Source organism: Onychomys torridus, chromosome 21, assembly GCF_903995425.1.
Source record: "Onychomys torridus chromosome 21, mOncTor1.1, whole genome shotgun sequence".
NCBI lineage: Eukaryota > Metazoa > Chordata > Mammalia > Rodentia > Cricetidae > Onychomys > Onychomys torridus.
Genome location: NC_050463.1, coordinates 1,468,231 through 1,494,392, shown reverse-complemented (window position 1 = coordinate 1,494,392; position 26,162 = coordinate 1,468,231). Strand labels below are relative to the sequence as shown.

The 26,162-nt window shown below is 61.8% G+C and overlaps 3 protein-coding genes across 8 annotated transcripts; 2 read left to right on the top strand and 1 right to left on the bottom strand.

Annotated features, from left to right (window-relative positions):
- The first annotated feature begins 34 nt into the window (after window positions 1-34).
- Window positions 35-5,371, top strand: Adamtsl5 (ADAMTS like 5). Its single transcript, XM_036171206.1, has 11 exons — window positions 35-160; window positions 252-343; window positions 1,155-1,215; window positions 1,305-1,413; window positions 2,609-2,736; window positions 3,152-3,263; window positions 3,974-4,060; window positions 4,144-4,313; window positions 4,437-4,635; window positions 4,725-4,796; window positions 4,924-5,371. The coding sequence occupies exons 1-11, from the start codon at window positions 35-37 to the stop codon at window positions 5,223-5,225; spliced, it is 1,458 nt and encodes a 485-aa protein (XP_036027099.1). The 3' UTR covers window positions 5,226-5,371.
- A 4,019-nt stretch (window positions 5,372-9,390) lies between these two features.
- On the bottom strand, window positions 9,391-24,142 carry Reep6 (receptor accessory protein 6). 6 transcript variants are annotated; one of them, XM_036170442.1, is made up of 8 exons: window positions 23,625-24,142; window positions 23,058-23,284; window positions 15,458-16,878; window positions 11,995-12,088; window positions 11,766-11,904; window positions 11,517-11,685; window positions 10,915-10,995; window positions 9,391-10,622 (listed from the first exon to the last, which is right to left on the bottom strand). In XM_036170442.1, the coding sequence occupies exons 3-8, from the start codon at window positions 15,793-15,795 to the stop codon at window positions 9,758-9,760; spliced, it is 1,686 nt and encodes a 561-aa protein (XP_036026335.1). In that variant the 5' UTR covers window positions 15,796-16,878; window positions 23,058-23,284; window positions 23,625-24,142; the 3' UTR covers window positions 9,391-9,757. The 6 variants fall into 6 exon arrangements, with proteins under 6 accessions (XP_036026335.1, XP_036026334.1, XP_036026336.1 ...); XM_036170441.1 differs by lacking the exon at window positions 23,625-24,142 and having other exon boundaries at window positions 23,058-23,341; XM_036170443.1 differs by lacking the exon at window positions 23,625-24,142 and having other exon boundaries at window positions 23,077-23,341.
- Pcsk4 (proprotein convertase subtilisin/kexin type 4) lies at window positions 16,131-26,127 on the top strand. The gene is given in 16 exon segments (XM_036170440.1): window positions 16,131-16,580; window positions 16,792-16,896; window positions 19,438-19,530; window positions 19,622-19,750; window positions 20,200-20,276; window positions 20,377-20,465; window positions 20,637-20,809; window positions 20,893-21,105; window positions 22,870-22,970; window positions 23,046-23,149; window positions 23,220-23,337; window positions 23,628-23,810; window positions 23,952-24,076; window positions 25,247-25,369; window positions 25,495-25,605; window positions 25,608-26,127. Coding segments are annotated over 16 exon segments (2,292 nt in total). The 5' UTR covers window positions 16,131-16,343; the 3' UTR covers window positions 25,919-26,127.
- Window positions 26,128-26,162: the final 35 nt, after the last annotated feature.

Here is a 26,162-nt window from a genome sequence, read left to right as displayed (position 1 = left end):
AGTCTTAACTCTCAGGGATTCAGTTCTCACATCAATGTTGGTGCCCATCCCCCCCCCTCCCCGGAGGTCAGAACTGGACGTCACCTTGATCTTGGTGTTGCGGCGTCTTCCGCTCTTGCTGTGGACCCTCCTGAGCTGTGATGTGGGGGGGACTGCTCAGGCAAGGGCTGAAGGGCCCGCAGGGGCGCCGGGGTGCGGCTGCGCCAGGCCCAGCTCCCCGCCTCGGCCGACCCTCCTCTCTGCCCCAGTAGGGTCCGGGGGAGTGGACGCCCTGGGGCTCCTGGAGCAGGTGCTCCAGCTCGTGCGGCCGGGGCGTCTCGGTGCGCAGCCGCCGCTGCGTCCGGTGAGTCGGTGCCCCCACCCGGCCCGCGGGCCGCGCCCTCGGCCTGCCCGCACACGCAGGGTGCGCTGTCACCCCAGCGGCCTGGAATGCGGGCGGGGCGGGGTGGGGGAGCTGGGGGGTGGGGGAGGGGGGGCTGGGGGAGCTGGGGGGGAGGGGCTGGGGGGGAGGGGGAGCTGGGGGGGCTGGGGGGAGCTGGGGGGGCTGGGGGGGGGCTGGGGGGGGGGAGCTGGGGGAGCTTGGGGGGAGGGGAGAGCTGGGGGGAAGGGGAGCTGGGGGAGGGCTGTTGTGTGGGGGGTGGAGGGGAGCCTGGGAGGGGAACGGGGGGATGGGGGGAAGCTGGGGGGCTTGGGGGGTGGGGGGCAGCTTGGGGGGAGGGGGGAGTGAGAACCACGGGAGGCTGGGGTGGGAGCTGGGGAGGGCTGGGGGGGAGGGGAGCTGGGAGGGGGAACTGGGGGAGGGGGGAGGGGGAGCTGGGGGAGTGGGGCGGCGCTGAGGGCGGAGTTTGGGGTTGGGGTGGGGCGGAGTTTGGGGGCGGTGCTGGGGGCGGAGTTTGGGGGCGGCGCTGGGGGCGGAGTTTGGGGTCGGGGTGGGGCGGCGCCGGGGGCGGAGTTTGGGGGCGGGGGTGGGGCGGAGTTTGGGGTCGGGGGTGGGGCGGAGTTTGGGGGCGGTGCTGGGGGCGGGGTTTGGGGACGGCGCCGGGGGCGGGGAGTTTGGGGTCGGGGTTGGGGGCGGCGCTGGGGGCGGAGTTTGGGGTCGGGGTGGGGCGTCCCCGGGGGTCCCGCCCCGCCGCCCACCGCCCTGCTTCCCGCAGACTTCCGGGAGCGGAGCCCTGCGCGGGGGACAGCCACGCGTACCGGGAGTGCCGGCTGCCGGTAAGCCGCGGTCCGCCCGCCCCTCGCGCCTGCCGCCCGCCCCGGGCCCCTGGCCGGCTTCCGGGTCGGCTACCCCCTGTCTCCCCCAGGACTGCCCCCCAGGGGCGGTGCCCTTCCGGGACCTGCAGTGCGCTCTCTACAACGGCCACCCGGTCCTGGGCGCCCAGGAGGCCTACCAGTGGGTGCCCTTCCACGGCGGTGAGTGCCCGGGCTCCTGGGGAGGGAGGGGACTCAGAGGAGCTGGGCGTACCCGGGGCGGGGCGGGGCGTGGGGGGGGCAGGCCGTGGGCGGGGCGGGGCGGGGCGGGGGCGGGGCATGGCGGGGGACGGGGCGGGGCGGGCAGGGGGCGGAGCGTGGGCGGGCAGGGGGACGGGCCGTGGGCGGGCAGGGGGACGGGCCGTGGGCGGGCAGGGGGACGGGCCGTGGGCGGGCAGGCCGTGGGCGGAGCGGGCCGTGGGCGGGCCGTGGGCGGGGCAGGGGGACGGGGCGGGGCTGGCCGTGGCAGGGCGGGCAGGGGGCGGGGCGGGGCGGGGCGTGGGCGGGGCGGGCCGTGGGCGTGGGCGGGCAGGGGGACGGGGCGGGGCGGGCCGTGGGCGGGGCGGGCCGTGGGCGGGTTTTGAAGCACATGTAGGAGCTGGCGAGGGAAGGGAGCGGTGCGCTCGGCCGGCGTCGAACTCCAGGACTGACTTAAGAGTCTCACCCGGAGGCCAGCGGTTTCCAGGCGACCCCACTGACCGGAAGTGCTGTCGCACGGAGCTGAAAAGAGCAGCTTATGTAACTGGGTGCCCGGGGCAGCACGCCTCCAGATGGAAGGGAGACAGAGGCCAGCCCCAGCCGAGGCACTCCACTCCGGGGGCTCATCTGACAAGGAGGGAAACTGAGGCACAGGCCGGTAGTACAGCCAGGTCCAGGCCCGAGTGGGAAAGCGGGGCTGCAGGGCAGAGAACGAACGGGGCGTGGAGGCCGGGGAGTGGAGGAGACTCGGGGTGTAGGAAAATGTGGCGGCGCAGCCTGTAATCCAGCACTGGGAGGCAGAGGCGGCGGATCTGCGAGTTCGAGGCCAGCCTGGGCTACCGGGTGAGTCCAGGGCAGCCGGGGCTGCAGAGCGAGTCCAGGCCAGCCGGGGCTGCAGAGCGAGTCCAGGACAGCCGGGGCTGCAGAGCGAGTTCGAGGCCAGCCGGGGCTGCAGAGCGAGTTCGAGGCCAGCCGGGGCTGCAGAGCGAGTTCGAGGCCAGCCGGGGCTGCAGAGCGAGTCCCTGCCTCGAAAACAAACAGGAAAAGGAAGTCGCTGGCCTGGAGGGGGTGGAGGGGACCGCGAAGGGCCTGGAGGAAGGGAGCCGGAGCGGGGCGGCGTGCGATGCGGCCCCGGACTCAGCCACCCTCCCGCCCTCAGCACCCAACCTGTGTGACCTCAACTGCCTGGCTGAGGGCCACGCCTTCTACCATAGCTTCGGGCGCGTGCTGGACGGCACCCCCTGCGGGCCCGGGGCGCCCGGCCTCTGCGTAGCGGGCCGCTGTCTGGTGAGGCCCCGCCCACCTGCCATTTCCCTGCAGGCCCCGCCCCGTCTCCCCAGGCCCCGCCCCTCGTTCCGGGCCGGGCCCCAAGCCCCTCTTTCTGCTTCTTTCAAGGCCCGCCCATTTGCCTCCAGGCCCCACCCACTCCTCCAGTCACATGCTCGTGGCTCCTCCCACACTCTCCTCCAAGCCCAACCCACCAATCCCAACCGGGCTCTGCCTAGGCCCTGCCTCCTTTCAGATCCCGCCTTGACACTCAGGCCCCGCCCACCAGAGAGCTTTCTCACCAGACCCCGCCCATCTCGCCCGCTCTCTCCAGCCCCGCCTCCTCGTCATGAGCCCTGCCCACTCAGCGCGCCCGGCTCCCCCAGCCACGCCCCTTTCCACGACCACGCCCACCCTGACCCCGTGTCCCCCGCAGAGCGCCGGCTGCGACGGGCTGCTGGGCTCCGGCGCCCTCGAGGACCGCTGCGGCCTCTGCGGTGGCGCCAACGACTCGTGCCTGTTCGTGCAGCGCGTGTTCCGCGACGCGGGTGACTGCCCCGCCCCGCCTCAGCGCATGCGCTTGAGGAGTACCGTGCAGAGGGGTGTCCCTTTAACAAGGCGGGCTCCCGGGACCCACGTCTCTCGTTGATTGGACATTCGGAGTCCCCGCTCCTCAAGCCCTTACCCTGATTGGCCGCTGACAGAGCGTCCCGCCCTCTCTCAAATAGATGCGCTTTTAACCCCTTCCCTGCCTCTCCTCAGTAGCATCTCATTTAATCCGAAGCTCTCAGTCCCTGAGCACACTCTCGCATCCAAAGTGCACCTCGCTACTGCGCACCCCAGAGCATCCCCCCAGAGCATCCCTCCCCTGCGCACCCCAGCATCCCAGACCATCCCTCCCCTGCGCACCCCAGCACCCCAGAGCATCCCTCCCCTGCGCACCCCAGCACCCCAGAGCATCCCTCCCCTGCGCACCCCAGACCATCCCTCCCCCGCGCACCCCAGACCATCCCTCCCCTGCGCACCCCAGAGCATCCCTCCCCCGCGCACCCCAGACCATCCCTCCCCTGCGCACCCCAGACCATCCCTCCCCTGCGCACCCCAGACCATCCCTCCCCTGCGCACCCCAGACCATCCCTCCCCTGCGCACCCCAGACCATCCCTCCCCTGCGCACCCCAGACCATCCCTCCCCTGCGCACCCCAGACCATCCCAGAAAATCTTGCCGTGCTACACCCCCAACCTCCCGCCTGCCCCAGGTGCCTTCGCTGGCTACTGGAACGTGACTCTCATCCCCGAAGGCGCCAGGCACATCCGCGTGGCCCAGCGCAGCCACAACCACCTGGGTACTGCGGGGCGTCTGGGGAAACTGAGGCTGGGTGTGGGGGCAGGCGGTTCCCGCGAGCGCAGTCTGACAGGGTTCTTGCAGCGCTGGTGGCCCGCGACGGGCGGTACGTGCTCGGCGGCGGCGGCGAGGGGGTGCCCAGCCTGCCTGGCACCTATGAGGCTGCGGGCACCCGCGTGGTCTACACCCGCGGGGCGGGCCCCGAGGAGACTCTGCAGGCGACCGGGCCCACCTCCCAGGAGCTGCTGTTGCAGGTGGGCTGAGCGGACGGCTTCAGGCGGGAGCCTGGGACACAGGCCGGACGCTGGGGTCAGTTAGCTGGGAGGCGGGGGTCCGGGGCAGGGTGGGCCACCAGCTCCCGCGCCCTCCCGCTCCAGGTGCTGCTGCGGGAGCCCAATCCAGGCGTGCACTTCGAGTTCTGGCTGCCCCGGGAGCGCTACGGTCCCTTCCAGGCGCAGGCGCAGGCCCTGGGCTGGCCCCTGCGACAGCCTCAGCCTCGGGAGGTGGAGCCGCAGCCTGCAGACACCCCTGTGGTCCCCGAGGCCATCCCTGCCCGGGTTGCATCCCTGACGCCAGGTGAGGTGAGGGGAGCGCGGGGGTGGGGTGGGGGAGCGCTATCAGGCAGCGAGCAAGGCCTGTGTCACTCATTACACCCTCCCCCGTAGACCCCTGCGGGCCATGCCCTGACAGCAGGGGCCGCGCACACCGGCTTCTGCATTACTGTGGCAGCGACTTTGGTGAGACCCCTGATCTTTGGCCCCTTATACCGACCCCAGCGACCCTTAGCTCCTCCTGGGTAGTTGCCCTGACCCTCTCCGTTGACCTCAGCTGACCCGCCTGACCCTGGCTGTCACCTTCGCGCAGTGTTCCAGGCCCGAGTGCTGGGCCGCCACCAGCAGGCCGAGGAGACCCGCTATGAGGTGCGTGTCCTGCTCATCTACAAAACCCATTCACCGCTGCGCACTCGAGAGTATGTGTGGGCGCCAGGCCCCTGCCCCTGCCCACCACTGGCCCCTCATCGAGAGTACCTACTGGCTGTCAGGCGACTGGTCAGCCCTGATGGCACACAGGACCGGCTACTGCTGCCCCACGCTGGCTATGCTCGGCTCTGGAGTCCTGCAGAGGACAGCCGAGTTCGCCTGGCTGCTCGGCGCTGTCCGGTCTAAACCTCCCGCCGTCTGAGCTCACCAGCTTCTTCTGCTGCTGTCACGTGACTCAGAAAAACCTCCCACCAGGATATTTCGAGACACGATCTCTCTGTTTGTAACCTTGGCTGGCGTGGACTCGCTGGATAGACCAGGCTGGCCTTGAATCATAGAGATCCGCCTGCCTCTGCCTCTCCGGTGCTGGGACTAAAGGCCTGCGCTACCTGGCTACCTTTCCACCAAACGACTTTGGCCCGTCTCTTCTTAAATTACCATTTAAATTGTACAAGAACTCGGAAGAAGAACAAAGCCCTTCCCCTCACTCATCGGCTGTATAGGCTCAGGGACACCCTAGTAGAGGCAGCCACTGTTCTCCGGCATGCCCAGACACACCCTAAATCACTATCTTTCCCTGACACCCCTCCCCAGTGCACTAGACCCCTCGTGAGACCAGCGTGGGAATTGTGAGAGTTTGGGGACACACGGGAGGATCGATGTGCCTCCTGACCCTGTCGGTCCTCTTGCAGGCTATCAGTTCATTTCGGTGTCTGTACATCATGGGTGTCTGTCCTGCAGCCACCCCAGTGGGGTGTCCCTCTCTGGGTCCTGTCTCTGTCATATGGTCTAACCTGTCCTCAGTGACCATCCAGGACTGGGATCCAGAGGCCGGCGGACTGTCAGCCTTGCCTCGATCCTCTACAAGAGCCCCGCTGGCCTCTGACCCCAGTCGCCTGGCCCTTCCAAAGGCCTCGGTTTTCTCATGTTATCTCTGTCTGTGAACATTTATTGAGCACTAACTGTATTCGGGAGACCCAGCAAGTCCTGGGGAGGCACAGTGCTGTTATGGGATAAGCAGGGGTCATTTGTTTAATGGGTCTTTTATGGCCCCGGGGTGTTGAGGGCACCAAGAATCTCCCCCAAATCCCACACAACGGGCAGCTGGGGTCTGCGGGATCCTAGCGCCCCCTCGTGGCTTGACCATAGACTCCCAGGGAGGGAGATGGTCTGCAGGGGACAGCTCCAGCAGGCCTTGGCGACCTCACACTCGCCTGACACAGGGTCATCTCTGGCCAGGGCCTGGGGCTGAGGCCAGTACATATGACAGAGGGGTAACCCAGAAGTAGCAGAAAGGCACAGGTCGTACTGGGGCAAGCCGGGAGCATGAGGCTGGGTATTCCCCTGGGCACTGCGGCATTGCCCAGCCTGCTGGCTCCAATGACAGACAGGTGACTGTCCCCCAGAATGCCGTTCATCTCAAATTTGGCTCTTTGTGGTAACCAATAAATAGGGGGGATGTTTTCACTTGAAAACATTGGGAGTCGTTCGTAAATAACCACAAGAGGACACCTTGCTGGCCCAGACCTGTGATCCCAGTGGGGAATGGAGGCAGGATGGGCCACCTGGGAACCTTAAGGAAGACGCTGTCTCAAAATAAAGAGTAGACAGACGGAGGTGCCTGAGGCTGTGGCTCGGATGGTAAAGTGATTGCTCCGTAAGCTTGAGGGCTGGAGTTCAAATCCTCAGGAGCTGTGTAAACAGCTGGGCAAAGGATCCCTGCGCCTGATGGCCAGCCTAGCCAAATCCATGACTTCCTGTCAGAAAGATCTCACATAGCCCAGGCTAGACCCTAAGTCAGTATGCAGCTGATGATGCCCCCCATCCCATGCTAACCCATACCTGGCTCATCTGTAGTTTAAATTAACAGGCCAGGGGGAGGTTTCTGGCCTTTCAAGGAGGGCCCCCTCCCTTCCACTGCCTCCCCATTGGCTGACCTGGGTGGGTGGGGCCTACCTCAGATGGGCGGGGCCATTGCCAGCTCCCTTTTGCTGCATTCCCCAAGCTGGATTCCCCGCCCCCCCCCCCCCCCCGCCCCCCCGCCTGTCCCTACCTCCTCACCATGGCCACACTGTCAGCTCAAACCAGCTGGGCAACCCATCTCCAGTGCCCAGGGGACAGTCACCTGAGGCTGGGGAAGGTTAATTAATGACTGCCCTGGATCCTTCCAGAGCAAAAGCCAAAGTCCTCCCCGATCTCCAAGTTCCTGCAGGTCCCTCCGCCCTCCGCCCTCTCTCTTCTGCCGCCACCATCCACTCTGATCCAGGGACAACGAGCCAGGCCCCATCATGCACCAGGGCTTTGCACAGGCTGTGCCCTCTGCCCCGGGAACTTTGGACAGCAGCTCTGGTTGCCCCTGGCAAACAGTCTTCATGACCTCACTTCTGCAATGATTTGATTAAATTTATTTTTATTACTTTCTTTAGAACTTAATATGCAAACCAGGCTAGCCTGGAACTCACCATGTAGCTAGCCCTGGCTATCCTGGAACTGCTATGTAGACCATGCTGGCCTCAGACTCACAGAGAGAGACCCTCTTGCCTGTGCCTCTTGAGTGCTGGGATTAAAGACCTGTGATACCACACCCAGCCAAAATACTACTGAAAAGGTCTCATGTAGCCCAGGCTAGTCTCAAACTCCTTACGTAGCAGGGGATGATGATCTTGAACTAATGAATGCACTGAGCCCAGTATCTCAAAGTTCTTACCCCCTTCTCCAATGGAATGCACCGAGGTTGGGGGAGGACTGTTGACTGCTCTGTTCTGTTCCATTTTTTAAAAAATTGTGTTGGATGCACAGAGGCCACACATCCCTAGCAGATCCCTGGGAGGGGGAGATTGAGTTACACAATACTGTACCGGATAAAGTCACTCTAGGAACCACGCGGCCACAGCCCTGTGAGCATATATGTCAGGGTTTATAGCTGATCCCACTATTGTTTCTACAGGAGATTCCTATGGAAGGGCTAGGGGTGGCAAGCTCAGTGAAAGTAGGGGGCTGGGGCGTGGTCGGGGTGGAGCCCCGCCCAGAATCCCCAGTGAGGGGCTGGGGGCGTGGTCAGGGTGGAGCCCCGCCAAGAATCCCCAGTGAGGGCTGGGGGCGTGGTCATGGTGGAGCCCCGCCTAGAATCCCCAGTGAGGGGCTGGGGGCGTGGTCAGGGTGGAGCCCTGCCTAGAATCCCCAGTGAGGGGCTGGGGGCGTGGTCAGGGTGGAGCCCTGCCTAGAATCCCCAGTGAGGGGCTGGGGCGTGGTCAGGGTGGAGCCCCGCCCAGAATCCCCAGTGAGGGGCTGGGGGCGTGGTCATGGTGGAGCCCCGCCTAGAATCCCCAGTGAGGGGCTGTGGGCGTGGTCAGGTGGAGCCCCGCCCAGAATCCCCAGTGAGGGATGGGGGCGTGGTCAGGGAGTGGAGCACTGGTCTAGTAGTATTCAGGATCCCTTGTTTCCAATCCAGAACTATGAAAAATAAATCCTAATCACTGAGTCTTGGTCTGTGACCTGGCTCTCTGCAGGGTACTAGTCTGGATTTGGCTCTGGGCAACACTGATCCCAGCCCAGCACTCCACCCAGGCAGAAGAGTCAGGTGTCCAGAGCTGCTCTCTCTCACGTGGTCACCTGCCTGACACTCTGCCTTCCTCTCCAAGCAAACCCAGGATGTGGATTCTCTCCACCTCTGCTTCTTGGCCACAGCCTGTTACCGGGGTGTTGTGTGTGGGGTGATTGATCTGTGTGTGACTCTTGTGGGGCTTGACATTTCTCTGAGGAGGGAGGAGGGGCACAGGGAGAGAAAACAGAAAATGAGAAACGGACAGAAGGACCCGGTGTGACGCTGTTACGGAGGACCCAAGTTCCATTCCCAGCACACATGTTGGGAGCTCACACCTGCAACTGGTGCCTCTGGCCATCTCAGGCACCTCATGCACACACAAATATAAAAATTAGAATCTTCGAAAACTGCGAGAAACCTTTCTGGTCTTGGGGACAGTAACAGGGAGGGGCTGGCCACTCTGGCTGGGGTGACCCTGCACTCCCAGCCGGACCGTCTTTGGCCCGTGGAAGCCCTATCGGGAGTGAACACTAACACTGGTTTTCCCCGAAGCGTGGCTCCTAGCTGTGACCTCAGAACCTGGGCGCTGAGGCGGGAGACTATGTTCCTGGTCAGCCTGAGCAACACCCAAATGCTGTCTCAGCAAGGGAGACGTGTGTTCTTCCTGGGCTTGCGCGTGTCTTGGCACGTTTGCAGGACTCAAGGTAGGTGCTTTCCTGCCTCTGTGTCCTTGGGCCTGACCACGAGGTTGGTGTTAATTCCCGATAGCCCCACCCAGCAGCTGAGAGAACACACTTGGGAGCCTGAGCCGGTGACTTTATTGCGTGCCTTGAAGGATAGATGTTACACATGGGACCCCCAGCTGGTGTTTCATGTGCACCCTGATGGATGTTTTATGTGCTACTGTAGTGGTGTTTCATGGGGCTCCCATGGAAGATGTTTCACATGGAGTCCATGGGCAGGTTTTACATGTAGGGGCCCAGCAGCGGGGTGTTCCACATAGCACTGGCTGGGTGTTTCACACGGTACCGTGGCAGATGTTTGATTTTGTTCCATGGGTGGGCAGGTGTTGGATGTGGCTCTTGCGGACAGGTGTTGGATGTGGCTCTCATATGGTGCTCCAGTGGTCTAGTGTTTTTGTGTGGCTCCCATGGGCAGGTGTCCAGGTACAGCCCTAGTATGCCAGGTGTTGTAAAAGCCAACAGTGCCTTGGGCAGCGCAGCTGGTAACTGTAACTCGGCCATTTACAGGTGATCTCCGTGGTGGACTCGGACATATACTCCAGAGAGGAATCGGAATGACAGGGGGCTAGCTCGGCCACTGAGCTGCTGCCGGCCGCCGGCTCTGAGGCCTGTGTCTTCTGCCCCTGCTTATTGTTCTTGGAACCCGCGTCCCCTGGTTCGCTGCCAGCCTGGTTGGGATCAGGGGGTGGACTGGGTGACTGCGCCCTGGGTGAGTCCTGGTTGGAGACGCTGACGCGCTGTGTGGAGGTGGGTGCAGATGCTGCTGTGGCTGCTGCTGATCGGCTGGTCGGCTGAGCTGATGCTGAGGCCTGAGGGGTCTGCTGGTTGACTCCCGTGTGACGGCCTGTTGTCCGAGCAGTTCCTGGGGTCCGGACGGCTGACTGTAAGAACCCCCCAGAGCGCGTGGCCGGTTGAGAGGGTCCCAAGGAGGTACTGGGCATCCGGGTACGCTGTGCAGGCCTGGAAGACACACTGCCCCGGCTATGATGGCCCCGGGCCTTGCTGGGAATCTGGGAGCCGCTGACAGAGCCGGTGGCCAGCTGGCCCCGGGATGCATTAGTGGAACCTGGGCTGACTGGAGACGGAGACTGCCCATTCACTGCCCGTGACGGGCTTCCTGTTGGCTTGCTTGGGCTTGAGACTCGGTGTTGATGTTGGGCCTCTGTGTGGGAGTCCAAGGAGGAGTCAGAGGCCTGGGCATCAGCTGTGTGTTCCTTGTCGTTGGCCAGGGGCTCCGCGCACAGACTGCCATGGGACTTCACTTGTGCTTCAGGAGCGGGGTCTAACTTGTCTTGGCTGTGAAGAGGAAAGGGATGGTTGTGAGGGTGGATGAGGCTGGCTGGGGAGCTGGTGGAAATGTGCTGTCAGCTCAGCTGCAGAGGCAAGCTGGTCACCCCCGGCTGACATCTGAACACAGACCCACTCTGCTCCTCGTGGGCACATGCATACACTCATCCATGGGCACCTGCAAATACATCCCCAGAGCAGCATGCACCACCATACATAGGCACACAGATGCAGAACCACACACAACATGCACACAGAATGCACAAGAACCCTGCACAACCCCTCCTGAGGAATTACATACGGTCCAGTTCCAGAGCGGCTGGGGGTTCCGTTGTTGATGCTGGGGTGACGAGAGCTCGGCCCCGTGCTAGGGCCTGCAGTACTGGTTCCCGACAGCCAGGGAGAGAGAGGCACAGTAAGAGAATAGTGGAGCCATGCAGGGGGAGGTCAGTACGCAAGACAGGGGGCGTAGCCAGAGTCAGGATGCTTAAGACAGGCGGGCAGACAAAGGCAAATCCAGTCAGAGGGACAGACACCAGAGAGAGACCCAGGAGCCAGATAGGGCGGGGGTGATACTGTCACACCTGTCACCCAGTACTCAGGAAGGCAAGAAGATGAATATGGAAGGTCACCCTCAGCTATACAGAGAGTTGGAGGCTAGCCTGGGCTACATGAAATCCTTTCTGTCTCAAAATAAATGAACTAGTTATGTGTGGTAGCACACACTTTTAATCCGAGCTCTCGGGAGGCTTGGATAGGTGGATCTCTAAGAGTTCCAGGCCAGCCTGGTCTACAAATAAGATCCTGTCTCAAAAAACAAACAAACAAACAAAACAACCCAAAGGAAACAAACAAACCCAGGATCCAGATCAAGCCCACTGGGCATCTGCCCCGAGTACACACCGTCCCGGGTTATCCCAGCTGCTATATCCAGTGCTCTTCCGCTGAGCTGATTCACGGCGCTGTCTAGGGCCACGTGATGTTTTAGAAATAGTGGTCGTATGACGCGATGGTACAGTATTAGAGCCCCGTTCCAGGGTCCCGGAGTCATGCAGAATAACAGGAAGGCGCACTGCGTGGGGACACATCATGTTGTCGCACAGGGCCCTGCCCCACAGCCCATCCCTACTGGCGCTGACCTTGCCTGCCTACCTTGCCCGCGTAGTAGAAAGGGAACCAGAACAGGAGTAGATCGCTGAAGAACTCGACCAGACCGAACAGGGCGTACACCACCCAGTAGGTTAGCCACACAGTGTCGTCTTCCTTGCTTGGGCTCTCGATGGCTTTGACTCTGTCCAGATGGGAATGCACATGTCTACTTTGGTGCTCCCTGGGAGCCCCCAGAGCCCTCCCCACCCTGCGGACTGCCTGATGCACTCACGAAGCATATGCGGGGTATACAAATCCGATGACATTGCACAGTAGAGAGGCCCCGTAGCCGAACAGAAGATACAGGCTTAGGAGGGCGAGGGCTCCTGGGAAGACAAGGGGGGCGTGCAATGTCTCTGGTGTAGTCTAACAACCTACACCACGCTCCTGGTGGCACTCTGGGCAATGTGTCCCGGTTGCTGCCTTGAACCCTGGTCTCACATCTGCTCTATCTCCCTCATGGGGTGGGAGTGCCCGTGTGCCCCAGAGCTGGCAAGGACCTCATTCAGCTCCAGGCTGGGGCTCAGTTTTGGGTTAAGAGTTCGTTGGTTTGGTTTTTGTTTGTTCATTTTTTTTCTTTTTCTTTGAGACAGGGACTCACAATGCAGTCCTGGCTAGCCTCAAACTCATGGAGAGCCGCCTGCTGCCACCTCCTGAGTGCTGGGATTGCAGGTGTGCTCTGCTACGTTGGCTAATTTTTTTTGTGGTTTTGTCGTTGTTTGATTGTTTGTTTTTTAAGACTGTGTCTTGCTTTGTAGCCCAGACTGGCCTTGGACTCTGGCTCCTCCTATCTCAGCCTCTGGAGTGCTAATGTGACAGAGTACACATGGTGATTCTTCTATGCGGTGAGTTCAATGCCAGCCGGGGCTACGTGAGTCCATGTCTCAAGCCCCACTACCTAACAAGGGTTGATGCAAGGCTTTCTATGCAAGCATGAGGACTTGAGCTTGGGCCCCCAGCACAGACCAACAAAACAAAGCAAGCAGGCTTGCTGCACTGTCTGCTGCCCCAGCACTTGGCAGAGGGGACAGAGACGAACGGATCCTTGGACTTTATTAGACAGTCACTGTAACCAAAGCAATAAGCTGCAGGTTCCGTGAAACGCCTTCTCCAGAGAGAGTGGAGAGTAGCCAGCCAGAGAGTGCAACAGGCAAAGGCGCACGCCAAGTAAGCGGGATGCCTAGTCTGATTGCTCCAACACCTCGATGGGAGGAGGAAGCACACACACACACACACACACACACACACACACACACACAGACACAGACACAGACACACAGACTCTCTCTCTCTCTCTCTCTCTCTCTCTGTCTGTGTGTGTGTGTGTGTGTGTGTGTGTGTGTGTGCTGGAAGCCCCCCAAACAAACAAGGTGATCTATGCTCCTCTAGTTCCGCAGTTCCACCCAATCAGATCTCCACACACGCTGGGCTGTCCATGTGCAGGTCAGGCTGGCCCTGTGGCTCAGTCACTCTCCTTACCACATTCGAGGGAGCAGCCTTCTGGCCACTAAGACATTCTTAGCAATGAAAAGCCCTGGGGCTTTGGCTGCCGTTGTAAACCTGATGCTAGGAAGGGTCATGGGAGAGCTGGGGGAAAGGGGCCTGGGGCCTTGTGTACTCCAGTGAAGGTCAGAGGTTAGGCTGAGCTGGCAGATGGGAGGGCTTATCTGTGAGGGGGACCTTTGCCCTCGGGGTAGCTGGGGCCCAGTTGTCTCCTCCTTCCTTCCCCCAGACTGTTATCTGCTGGGACACAGGCTTCTGTGTCTAAGGTCAGAGTGCCTGCCCCTCCTTCCACCTGCTCTGGGTCTTATCCTCCAGGACCTGAGGCTGAAGGGGAGGCAGAACTCCAGCTGGCCCCAGCTGGCTAGGGTCACCTTCCCATCACTGCCCTGAGTTGCCTGCCTCATTTAGTGCCTGGGGGCACAGGGTGGCCGTTTAGAGCGGTTGAAACCTAAGAATCCATCTCTATTGAGATAAGTGTCCTGAAGCAGGTGGGGATGCCACCCTGTCTCTGGCATTGATGGGGGAAGGGCTGTCCCAGTGTACTGGGCCCCTCAATCTCTTTAACTGCAACCCCAGCAGGAGGAAGATAATCGTGGACACCAATCCCATAGGGCAGGGAGAGGAGGCTCGTGACAGAGGGGCAGGATGTGGAGGTGATGGACAGCTTTCCAACACAGCCCTGACCCCTGTGCCTCAGTTTCCTTCCTGGTGACATCCCAAGCTGTTCCCCTCCTGGCCACCCCCTCCCAGGGTACTATGATGTAATTTCCCTAGTGATGTGGAAACCCTGATCAGAGGTTGCAGCCTGTACCTGGGGCCCTGCACAGTGGAAGAGACACCCCAAGGAGAGGGACATCCTGGGATCTGGGCACAGATATCAGAAACACACACACACACACACACACACACACACACACACACACACACATGGGTATGGGAGTCCACCCTCCAGCCGGTGAGGAAGTGAGAGTCCACAGAACTCTTGGGATCTGTCTGTCTGGAGAAGGGGCTCCATGACCTGGGTTACAGGTCACATAGAACCCCTATGGTCTTGTGATTCAGGAAGGGACTTCAGGACAAGGCTGTAGGATTCTGAACACACAAAAAGGGGGCACATGAAAATCATTTTGGAAAGACACACAGGGACCCTTATCACACTTGCAGAAAGGCCTGGAACTAGAATGGATTTACAACTGGGATACTGGGATGGTTCCTCCCCCAGGCTCCCAACCCCCAAATCCCAGCTGACACCCCAGTTAAACAAATATTAACTCAAAGCTATTGTGTTGTGGCAAGAGGAAGAGGTCAGGGTGCTGGGTCAGTCTCCATGTTCCAGAGATGGATGGAGAATTTCTCCATGTTCCAGAGATGGATGGAGAATTTCTCCATGAGAATCTTCGAGAAGGGGTTGAGAACACGCAGGGGACTGAGTGGGGGGCGTCGCTTGTTTCCCCACCCACATAGGGGTCAGCTGGGCCACTGGAAAAACCAGACTTGCAGGAACTTGGGGCCTGGTATGCAGCCAGGCCCCCAGGAAGAGGCAGGCTGCACCGGGGACTGCACCGGGAACACCAGGTGGCCTTTTCCAAAGACCTTGGAGAAAAGGCAGACAAATTAAAGACCCTCTTCTCCAGAATCTAGAATAAGACCCCACAGGCGGGTCAGAGTCCCCAGACGTCGGGATCCATGGGGGAACCAGAACACGTTCCCCTTGCATGGATGAGGACTCAGGGCGTCTTCGTTTCCTGTTGGAGACTCAGCTGTGCACCTGAGAGGCAGGATGGGACCCTAAAGTCAGGCCTGGGTGCCTAGAACCTCGTGAGGCCTTTCACCAGTCCCTCAGAGACCTGGGATGTGAACCCTTCCAGGTAGGTCAGAGTCCCCAGGGCCTCACCACGCCTAAACAAGGTCTCGGGATGAGAGTCCCTTTTAGGGATACCGCAGCGAGGTCTGAGTTCCCAGGGCCTCCCATAACCCGTCGGGGACCTACGATGGGAACCCCTCCCAGGGTGAGGGCACCCAAGACCTCACGGTGCCCATCCGGTACGTGGGCCATGCACCCTTTCCAGGGGTGGAACCCAGGAGCCAGGTCCGGGCTCCCAGGGCCCCCTGGAACCCGTCTAGGACCCGCGACGCGCGCCCGCCCTTCCCAGGGAGGGGACCCGCGACGTGCACCCCTCTTCCAGGCTCACCCACGGCGAGATACCGCTTCTCTACACCGGTCCTGGCTTCGAGCGCCCCGAGCGCTTCGGTGGCTACGTTCTTCTGTTCTAGAAAACGCTCGAAGCGCTGGCGCAGACCGTCCATGGCAGCGGCGGGCCCGGGGCAGGCCGCTCAAGCACACCCGCAGCCTCGCGCACCTGCCCCCTCGAGAGCGCACCGCCTTCACCGTCCGCGCACCGCCCGGCCCCGCCCCCGGCCCGCTGCTTTCTGCCCCCCGCCCTGGCTCCGCCCCCGGCTCCCGACTCTGGCCAATGGGAGGGCAAGGCGGACAAAGGAGGTGGGGCCTGCCCCGTCTCCCCCGCCGCATGGCCCTCTGGCCAGAGTGGAGGCGGGCGGAGCAGCGAGGAGGCCGGAGGGGGCGGGGCGCCAGGCTACCGGTGCGCTGATTGGTCAAGAGGGAGTGGCACGGTACTGATTGGACAAGCCGTTGATTATTGACGGTGAGCGGTTAAAAGTGGGTGGAGCTAGTTGAGGAACAGGTGGGCGGTGCCCGGTTAAGGTCAGTGCTGATTGGACAGACTGGAGAAGGCGGAGTTGATCACAAAGGAGGAGGGACTACAGTGGGAAGGAACGATGCTGATTGGAAGACGTGGGGAGGCAGGGCTGATTCTCGAAGGAGGGGCATAGAGGAAAGTGGGCGGAGCCAAATAAAAGGTTGAGGGTGTCCCTGTGATCTTGAACCTGCTCCTAAGGGCCAAATAGAGGGGTTGTCCTTGTATAAGTGGGGAAACTGAGGCCCCCGAAAGCTTAGGCCTGTGTGGATGTCTCTCCATGTGGGGTATTCCCACCCCTCATGGGTAGGGGGGAAAGAGGAAGCCGCAAGGCCCCTTGGGAGTTGAAAGCTTCAGGGTTGCTATGGTGTCCGGGATGGGGTGGCTTCCCGAGGCCCCGCCCCCCGCCCCGCCCCCCGCGATGCGGCCCTCCCCGACTGCGCTGTGGCTGGGTCTGGCTTTGGCTTTGGCCCTCCCGGCTGTGGGGTGGGCCTCAGCCCGGGCCCCCATCTACGTCAGCAGCTGGGCCGTGCGGGTGACCAAAGGTTACCAGGAGGCTGAGCGCCTGGCACGTAAATTTGGCTTCGTCAACCTGGGACAGGTGGGTGGGACCCGGATGGAGGGGCCATGGGGTGGGGGCCCGGACGACCGCAGACCTGGCCAGGTGGGAGGGTCCCTGAGATGGGAAGGTCGCGTCTGCCCTCCACGCGTGCCCTCCAGTTCAGTTCGGGACCCGCGGCCTCACTCCATCCTTGGGGACTCTGTCAGAGGAGCAAGGTCCCAGCCGGTGCCCCGGTCCATCACACTTCCAGATCTTCCCTGACGACCAGTATTTCCATCTGCGGCACCGGGGTGTGGCCAAGCAGTCCCTGACCCCGCACTGGGGCCACCGTCTGCGCCTGAAGAAAGAGCCCAAGGTGAGTGAGCCCATGGCTGCCATCCAAGGACACCTCTGTCATTCTTGTTCTGAGTGGCCTGTAGGTTTGTGAAGCGGGGCCTGCTTGGGGAAGTCATGAATGAGCATGGCATCTACCACACCAGGCACTGGGGGCTCTCACGGATGGGCCCTGCCCGGCTCTCAAGGATGGAGGTCCTCCTGCGCTGCTCCTTTCCCGCTCCAAGCCCTAAGATGTAGGGAAGGGAAGTGGTCCATTTCGACACACTGGAAAACTGTGCCCAAGGCGAGAACCTGGAACCAGTGTGCAGCTGAATCGGGAGCTAAGTACATCCACAGTAGGCCAGTCCTCCCCTGGGAACAGCTCTTAGACGGCATGGGGTTGTGGTAGAGTGAGCCATAGGGAGTGACAGATGCACTGCAGAGGCGCTCACCTTCAGCGTCAGGAACTGTCTTAGTTACTGCTGTGTCAAAAAACGGTCGAGGCAGCTTATAGAAGGAAGAGTTTATTGGAGCGTACAGCGTCAGAGGGTGAGTCCGTGAACACCATGGCGGGGGCATGGCAGCAGGCAAGCAGACTGGCACACTGGGGCAGTGGCTGTGAGCTGACATCCTTATCCACAAGGAGGAAGCAAAGAGCCCTAACTGGAGAGTGACCTCAAAGCCTTCCACCCACCTCCCAGTGCCACGCTTCGCCAACAAGGCCACAGCTTCTAGTCCTTCCTAAACCAACTGGGCACCAAGCATTCCAATAGAAGAGTCATCCAAACCACCACAGGGACTGTCTTCAGAGCCAAACCCTGTGGAAAGGGGAAAGACCAATGGGGGGCGGGGAGAAAGTGTGGAGAGAACAAGAGGTGAGATGAGACAACGGGCAGACGGACAGATCAAGCCAGGTTACCCAGGAGACTAAGATGGAGGTGTAAGGAGAAGGCACTTGAGCTGGTTTTGACAGAACAGCACATATAAAGGTCCTGGGGTGACAGAGAACGCATGAGCTCTTTCCTGGTTGCTAGCTGTAGCTGAGTGAGGGGCGGCTGACTGCTGAAGGCCATTGGGGCAATAGGTGTGGTGATGTTGGACCAAGGGGGAGGTGATGGGCCTAGGGCTCAGCAAGCAGGCAGTCCTGGGGTCCATGCAGTCAGCTTAAACCAGGCAGGAGGGCACACGCTCGTCATCAGCTACATGGCCCTTATCTCAGAAAACAGAGGTAGAAATAGAGAGCCAGACACTGGAGAGAGGGCTCAGTGGTTAAGCGCACTGACTGCTCTTCCAGAGGGCTGGGGTTCAATTCCCAGCGCCCACATGACAGCACATGACTGTCTGTAACTCCAGTTCCAGGGACCAGACGCCCTCACACAATGCACTTGAAATAAATTGAAATAATTAAAAAAACAGAAAACGGAATAGAGAGCCAGCGAGATGGCTCAGAGGGTAAAGATGCCGGCTGCCCAGCTGGCTGAGCTCAGTTCCCAGGATCTACATGGTGGAAAGAGAAAACTGACTTCCACGGTTACTTTTTTAAAGATGCAAGCATTTTTTAAAAGATTTATTTATTGTGTATTATGTACACAGTGTTCTGCCTGCGTGCCAGATCTCATTACAGATGGCTGTGAGCCACCATGTGGTTGCTGGGAATTGAACTCAGGATCCTCTGGAAGAGCAGTCAGTGCTCTTAACCTCTGAGCCATCGCTCCAGCCCGCAAATATTTTTTTAATCTGTATTTCTTTTGACTGACATTAGTGTTTGTCCTGTACATGCACCACATGCACACAGGTGCCCGAGGAGGTCAGAAGAGGGCACGAGATCTACTTGGGATTTGTCTCTGGTGGTTGTGAGCCGCCATGTAGATCCTGGGAATGGACCCCCAGCCCCCTGCAAGAGCGGCCAGCGCTCTTAATCAACGAGCCATCTCTCCAGTCCCGCTAGTTATCCTTCAGCCTCCACATATGCCATGGTGCGCGTACACACACACACACGCACACACACACACACACCAGAGAGACAGAGACAGAGACAAAGAATACACTTATAAAACAAGAGGGAAGAGGAGCCACATGGAGGTGGTGGAAGTTGTGTGACGTGGGACCAGGGGTGTCCTGACCCAGAAAGAGTGTTGGAGTGGTAGGTGTTCAAAGCGCTGCCGGGCTGGGACTGGGGCACACACTTTTGACCCCAGCATCCCAAAGGCAGCCAGCTTAGTCTACACAGCGAGTTCCAGGCCAGCCAGGGCTACACAGTGTCTCAAACGAAAAATCTAGTGCTGTGGAGGGAGCCAGCGAGAAGGGTCTAGAAGAAGGAGAATGGAGTAGGGCTGGGACCAGAGAGCCACGCTCATCCCCAGCAGCGTCACCCATGCATCCCCAGGCCTCAGTGGTCTCTGAGAACACAGCCCCAGGATCGTGGGGGACCCAAAGAGCAGTCCAAGCTAACATTCCTATCTCTTCAGAAGGACCTCCATGGGGTTCCATAGCCCTCCTGCCTACATTCCCACACCCCTGGAGGTCGTGGCTGGTCCAGCACACACACACACACACACACACACACACCGTCTCTCTGCAGGTACAGTGGTTTGAGCAACAGACTTTGAGGCGTCGGGTGAAGCGCTCCCTGGTGGTGCCCACAGACCCCTGGTTTTCCAAGCAATGGTACATGGTGAGCACTTGGGCTGGACTGCGAGGGGTGGGGCAGGAGAGGGCACCAGCCTGAGCACCACTGATCCTAGGCTCCTCTGTGTCTGCCATAGAACAATGAGATACAGCCAGATCTCAATATCCTGAAGGTTTGGAACCAGGGACTGACCGGCCGGGGAGTGGTGGTCTCCATCCTGGATGACGGCATTGAGAAAGACCACCCGGACCTCTGGGCTAATTATGTGAGTCCTTCGGCTGGAGAGATGGCTCAGTGGTTAAGAGCACTGACTGCTCTTCCAGAGGTCCTGAGTTCAATCCCCAGCACCCACATGGTGGCTCACAGCCATCTGTAATGAGATCTGGTGCCCTCTTCTGGCCTGCAGGGATGCATGCAGACAGAACACTGTATACATAATAAATAAATAAAATCTTTTTTATTTTTGGTTTTTCAAGACAGGGTTTCTCTGTGCAGCCCTGGCTGTCCTGGAACTCACTCTGTAGCCCAGGCTGGTCTCGAACTCACAGAGATCTGCCTGCCTCTGCCTCCCGAGTGCTGGGACTAAAGGCGTGAGCTACCGCTGCCCAGCTAAATAAATAAATCTTATGTGAGTCCTCCCGGGATCCAGACAACAGGGCAGGTCCCCGGATCCATCCCCTCATTCCCGTCTCTCTTTCCCTGCTTGCCTTCCAGGACCCTCTGGCCAGCTATGACTTCAATGACTATGACCCAGATCCCCAGCCTCGCTACACACCCAGCGATGAGAACCGGTGAGCTAGGTGCCGCGGTACCACCCCCGGCCTGCAGAAATGCCATGTCGAGGTGGGCTGTGACACATGGCTGGCTGCTTTCCTCCTTGCCCGGAAACAGGCATGGGACCCGCTGCGCTGGGGAGGTGTCTGCCACAGCTAACAACGGCTTCTGTGGCGCTGGTGTGGCCTTCAATGCCAGAATTGGAGGTACAGAATCCCATGCCGGGGGTGGAGGGGACGACGACGACGGGATAAGCCTGACCGATGGAGGACACTACTCCCGCCCCTTCCGGTTCCCACCCTGGGCGGTGGCGGGGAGGTGGCCCAGCAGGGCGACCAGTGTTGGTGCTGGTGCAAGGCCCACGCCCACCCGCGCAGGCGTGCGCATGTTGGATGGAACCATCACAGACATCGTGGAGGCACAGTCCCTCAGCCTGCAGCCGCAACACATACACATCTATAGCGCCAGCTGGGGGCCCGAGGATGACGGTCGCACGGTGGATGGACCGGGCATACTGACTCGGGAGGCCTTCAGGCGTGGCGTGACCAAGGTGCGCAGGGAGCGAGCGCACCCTGGGCGGAGGGGCCGGGGCCTGAGGCTGGAGGGCTGACTGCTCCGGGTCACCCCACCCAGGGCCGCCAAGGGCTGGGCACACTCTTCATCTGGGCCTCGGGAAACGGTGGCCTCCACTACGACAACTGCAACTGTGACGGCTACACCAACAGCATCCACACGCTCTCCGTGGGCAGCACCACGCGGCAGGGCCGCGTGCCCTGGTACAGCGAGGCCTGCGCCTCCACCTTCACCACCACCTTCAGCAGCGGAGTGGCCACCGACCCCCAGATCGTGAGCACCTGCCAGCCCGCCCGCAGGCCCCGCCCCGCCCGCCCGCAGGCCCCGCCCTCCAGACCGCAGGCCCCGCCCCGCCCGGCCTCAGGCCCCGCCCCGCCCGGCCGCAGGCCCCGCCCTGCCTCAGGCCCCGCCCCGGCCTCAGGCCCCGCCCTCCAGACCGCAGGCCCCGCCCCGCCCGGCCTCAGGCCCCGCCCCGCCCGGCCTCAGGCCCCGCCCCGCCCGCAGGCCCCGCCCTCCAGACCGCAGGCCCCGCCCCGCCCGCCCGCAGGCCCCGGCCCGGCCCGGCCTCAGGCCCCCGCCCTCCAGACCGCAGGCCCCGCCCCGCCCGCCCGCAGGCCCCGCCCCCTCCTGCCCCCGCCGGGCGCGCAGCCCCTCCGACCCTCCTCCAAAACTAGATGCAACCATATGGGCCACTTGTCAGCTCCCCTCTGCCTCCTGGGCAAGATCCCCGCAATGCCGGCGACCTGTCCCAGCTACCTGCAGACCTCCTGCTGGGGCTGGCTCTGGGGTCCCCTCACACACACACCACACACACACACACACATGCACATGCACACACACACACACGCACACACACACACATGCACACACACACGCACATGCACACACACACGCACATGCACACACACACACGCACATGCACACACACACCACACACACACACACACATGCACACGCACATGCACACACGCACACGCACACACACGCGCACACACACACGCACATGCACACACACACGCACATGCACACACACACACGCACATGCACACACACACCACACACATACACACACATGCACACACACACGCACATGCACACACACACACGCACATGCACACACGCACACACACGCACATGCACACACACACGCACACACACACGCACATGCACACACACATGCACACACACACGCATGCACATGCACACACACACGCACACGCACATGCACACACACACGCACACACACGCACATGCACACACACGCACATGCACACACACGCACACACACGCACATGCACACACACACATGCACACACACACGCACATGCACACACACGCACATGCACACACACACACGCACACACACACACGCACACACACACACGCACACACGGCTACCGGCCCCCAGGTCTCTCACCCACACGAGACACATGGGCCCCGGCCCCTGCCTACTTCTCTCTTGAGGCTGAAGCCTGGTGTCTCAGCACGTCTGTCCCCCGCAGGGCCAAGTACCAGGGCTCCGAGTCTCAGCCTTTCTTGGCACTTTTTTTTGTTGTTGTTTTTTCGAGACAGGGTTTCTCTGTATCTTTGCGCCTGTCCTGGATCTCGCTCTGTAGCCCAGGCTGGCCTCGAACTCACAGAGATCCGCCTGCCTCTGCCTCCCGAGTGCTGGGATTACAGGCGTGCGCCACCGCCGCCCCCACTGCTGGGCCTGGTCTTGGTACTTTTCAGATGTAGGGCCGTGTATCATTTTGAACTCAGTCCTAGAGGCTTTGGAACCTAGTCCTTAGCAGTTTTAGACCTCAGCCCTTAGTAATTGTTGTTAGTATTCCCCATGTAGCCCAGGCTGGCCTGGAAGTCACAGCTACGCCTGCCTCCGCCCCACGAGTGCTGGACTGAACGCCTGCATCACCAGGCCTGGGGCTTTTAGTACCTTGTGAGCTCAGTCTCCAGCACTCTGTGGACTTAGTCCCTAGCCCCTTGCAAACAAGTCCTCATCTGGGCCGCGCACTGGGCTCAAGATCCCTCTGTCCCCAGGTCACCACGGACCTGCACCACCAGTGCACGGACAAGCACACGGGCACCTCGGCCTCCGCCCCTCTGGCCGCCGGCATGATCGCCCTGGCTCTGGAGGCCAAGTAGGTGACCTGGGGCCCCGCCCACCTCCCCGCCCCCACGGGCGGCGCCCGGCTCACCCGCCCTCGCCCCCCCAGCCCGCTCCTGACCTGGAGGGACCTACAGCACCTGGTGGTCCGCGCGTCCAGGCCGGCGCAGCTGCAGGCGGAGGACTGGAGGATCAACGGCGTGGGGCGCCAAGGTGCGGCGGGGCCAGGCAGGGGGCCGGGGTGCCGCGCCCGCAGGGCGCGTGACGGCTACCCTCCCTGCAGTGAGCCACCACTACGGCTACGGGCTGCTGGACGCGGGGCTCCTGGTGGACCTGGCTCGCGTGTGGCTGCCCACGCAGCCGCAGAAGAAATGTGTCATTCGGGTGGTGCACACCCCCACGTGAGGGAGGCCCCGCCCCGCCCGCCCCGCCCGCCCCGCCGGGGAGGGCCCGTCACGCCCACTGGAGGGAGGCCCCGCCCACACCCCGGAGGCAGGTCCAGGGCTCCACCCGGCAGGTTGTTGCAGCCTCCCCTACCTCCCCATCCTAGTCCAAGGCAGGGAAGATGCCCCGAAGCCCCAGTTTGCCCATCTGAGGAAGGAGAGTGCCCTCAGGCCCTTGGACCCCCAGACCCGCCTCCCGGCGCCCCTCGGCCCGCGGCAGGCCCACAGGCCCGTCCTCGCCTTACCAGCTCCATCCTGCCCCGGATGCTGGTGTCGAAGAACGTGTCTGCGTGCTCTTACGGCTCGCGCCGCCTCATCCGCTCGCTGGAGCACGTGCAGGTGCAGCTGTCACTCGCCTACAGCCGCCGCGGGGACCTGGAGATCTCCCTCACCAGCCCCATGGGCACGCGCTCCACGCTGGTGGCCATCAGGTGTGAGAGCCGCCCAAGTGGCCCTGTGGGCGAGGGGAGCCCTGCCTAGCCGCCTGCAGGTGGCGCCCCAGCGGGCGGGACTGAGAGGAGAGCGTGCAACGCCGCCTGTCCTGTGTCCCCCGTGTCCCCCGCCGGCCACAGACCCCTGGATATCAGCGGCCAAGGCTACAACAACTGGATCTTCATGTCCACCCACTACTGGGACGAGGACCCGCAGGGCCTGTGGACCCTGGGCCTGGAGAACAAGGGGTACTACTTTAACACAGGTGAGGGAGCTGGCTGCGGGATACAGGGATGCTGGGATGCAGGGCTGTGGGCTGCAGGGCTGCGGGATGCAGGATGCAGGGCTGCGGGATGCAGGGCTGCGGGATACAGGGATGCTGGGATGCAGGGCTGTGGGCTGCAGGGCTGCAGGGCTGCGGGATGCAGAGCTGTGGGCTGCAGGATGCAGGGATGCTGGGATTCAGGGCTGCGGGATGCAGGGATGCTGGGATGCAGGGCTGTGGAATGCAGGGATGCCAGGATGCAGGGCTGCGGCTGCAGGGCTGTGGACTGCCGGCTGCAGGGCTGTGGGCTGCGGGATGCAGGGCTGCTGGGCTGCAGAGTTGTGGGCTGCAGGGCTGCGGGATGCAGGGCTGTGGGCTGCGGGATGCAGGGATGCTGGGATGCTGGGATGCAGGGATGCTGGGCTGCAGGGCTGTGGGCTGCGGGATGCAGGGCTGTGGGCTGCAGGATGCAGGGCTGCGGGATGCAGGGATGCTGGGATGCAGGGCTGCGGCTGCAGGGATGCAGGGCTGGGGACCCTCCCTGTTGTAGTTGACTCACAACCACAGAGGGTCCCAGGGGATTTCTTGGAGAGACCATGCAACAGTTACTTTAGCACACAGTAGGTGTTTTTACCTGGAGGAAGGTTGGGTCCCAGCCACTGGTGCACAGTAGGTGCACCGTTATGGGGAAACATGGGGGAGGGAGGATCTGACCACTGGAACACAGTAGGTGTAGTGCCATGGCGGAAGTGGGGATCTGGCCATTGGTGCATACATAGTAGGTGTAAGGTTACCTGAAGGAAGTGGATGGGGGGCGGTCTGAGCACAGTGGCACGCAGCAGGTGCAATCACCTGAGGAAGGGAGGGGAGTCTGGCCACTGGTACACAGTAGGTGTGCAACAACCTGGGAGAATCATGGGGGTGGTCTGACCAGTGGTGAATATTAAGGTACTAACCATCTGAGGGATATGATGAGGTCTGGCCACTAGCACACAGTAGGTGCAACTGTCCTGAGGGAGTGGGGCCTCCAGCCATTAGCACACAGTAGGTGTGTAGCAGCCAGGCTCAGTTGATATGGGGCCCTGGGTGGGAGCCACTGAGGTTGGCTACAGAGCCTGGCAGGCCACCGACAGCCTGCCCCCCTCGGTGCCCACCACGACCCCTGCCCAGGAACTCTGTTCTACTACACGCTGCTGCTGTACGGGACGGCCGAGGACATGACAGCGCGGCCCCAGAGCCCCCAGGTGACCAGCCGCGCGTGTGTGCAGAGGGACACAGAGGGGCTGCGCCAGGGTGAGTGGCCGCAGCGCATGGTCACTTGTCGGGGGAGGAGGCGCAGCGGCCCGGGATGGGTGGGCGGGCCCCGGCTGTCCCCTCCGGCGGCAGCCTCACCCCATTTCCATTCTGTCCCTGTACAGAAAGTCATGTTCCCTCCGCCGTCCTGGCCTGGCTCTGCCTCCTCTCCAGCCGGCAGCGGCGGCTCCACAGCCACACAGAGCAGCCAGTGACCGAGGGACAGGCCAGCTGTCACCTTCCTGTTACACCTGCTGGGGCAGCTTGACCAGCGACTACACTGCCTGTCCCCCGTCCCTAGTGCTGGATGAGCTCCAGGGCTCCTCCAAGGCCTGCCATCTCCGGTGGCCACCCCGGCTACCAGTCCCGGGCCGTGGTGCTGGCCCAGCTGGCCAGAGCCTTCAGGAGACCCCTCTCGGCTTGAGGAAGGCCCACCCACCCCAGGCTAGACACCCCATGCCCGAGACCCTGAAGGCTGGGGAGCCAGAGATGCCTGACTCAAAGGACAGAAGGGCAGTACCCCAAGGCCCCGCTCCCGGGCTGGAATAGGTCCCTGCCCCCAGAAGGCCCTGGCAGTCATCGGGAGGCCACTGCGTGGGCCACGGCTGCTCCCGGTGGAAGAGGTGTCTTCTTACTCGTTTTGGAGCAGGACACAGGGTGCAGTGGGCAGAGGTCAGACCACAGCCACCGACCATCTGCCCCTCCCCTGCCCTGTGTCTGACCTCATAGTTGGTAAATAAAAGTTAAATGGATGTCCAGTCTGTGGTGTCCTTCAGGGCAGGGGCCCCCGGAG

Coding starts and splice junctions, on each gene's coding strand:
- Reep6 (XM_036170442.1), bottom strand. CDS start 15,795: ATGCGGCGGGGGAGACGGGGCAGGCCCCACCTCCTTTGTCCGCCTTGC. Junction 12,089..15,457: donor GAAGCGGTATCTCGCCGTGG/GTGAGCCTGGAA, acceptor TTGTCTTCCCAG/GAGCCCTCGCCCTCCTAAGC. Junction 10,623..10,914: donor AGCCGCTCTGGAACTGGACC/GTATGTAATTCC, acceptor TCCTCTTCACAG/CCAAGACAAGTTAGACCCCG.
- Adamtsl5 (XM_036171206.1), top strand. CDS start 35: ATGTTGGTGCCCATCCCCCCCCCTCCCCGGAGGTCAGAACTGGACGTC. Junction 1,414..2,608: donor GTGGGTGCCCTTCCACGGCG/GTGAGTGCCCGG, acceptor TCCCGCCCTCAG/CACCCAACCTGTGTGACCTC. Junction 4,061..4,143: donor GCGCAGCCACAACCACCTGG/GTACTGCGGGGC, acceptor GGGTTCTTGCAG/CGCTGGTGGCCCGCGACGGG.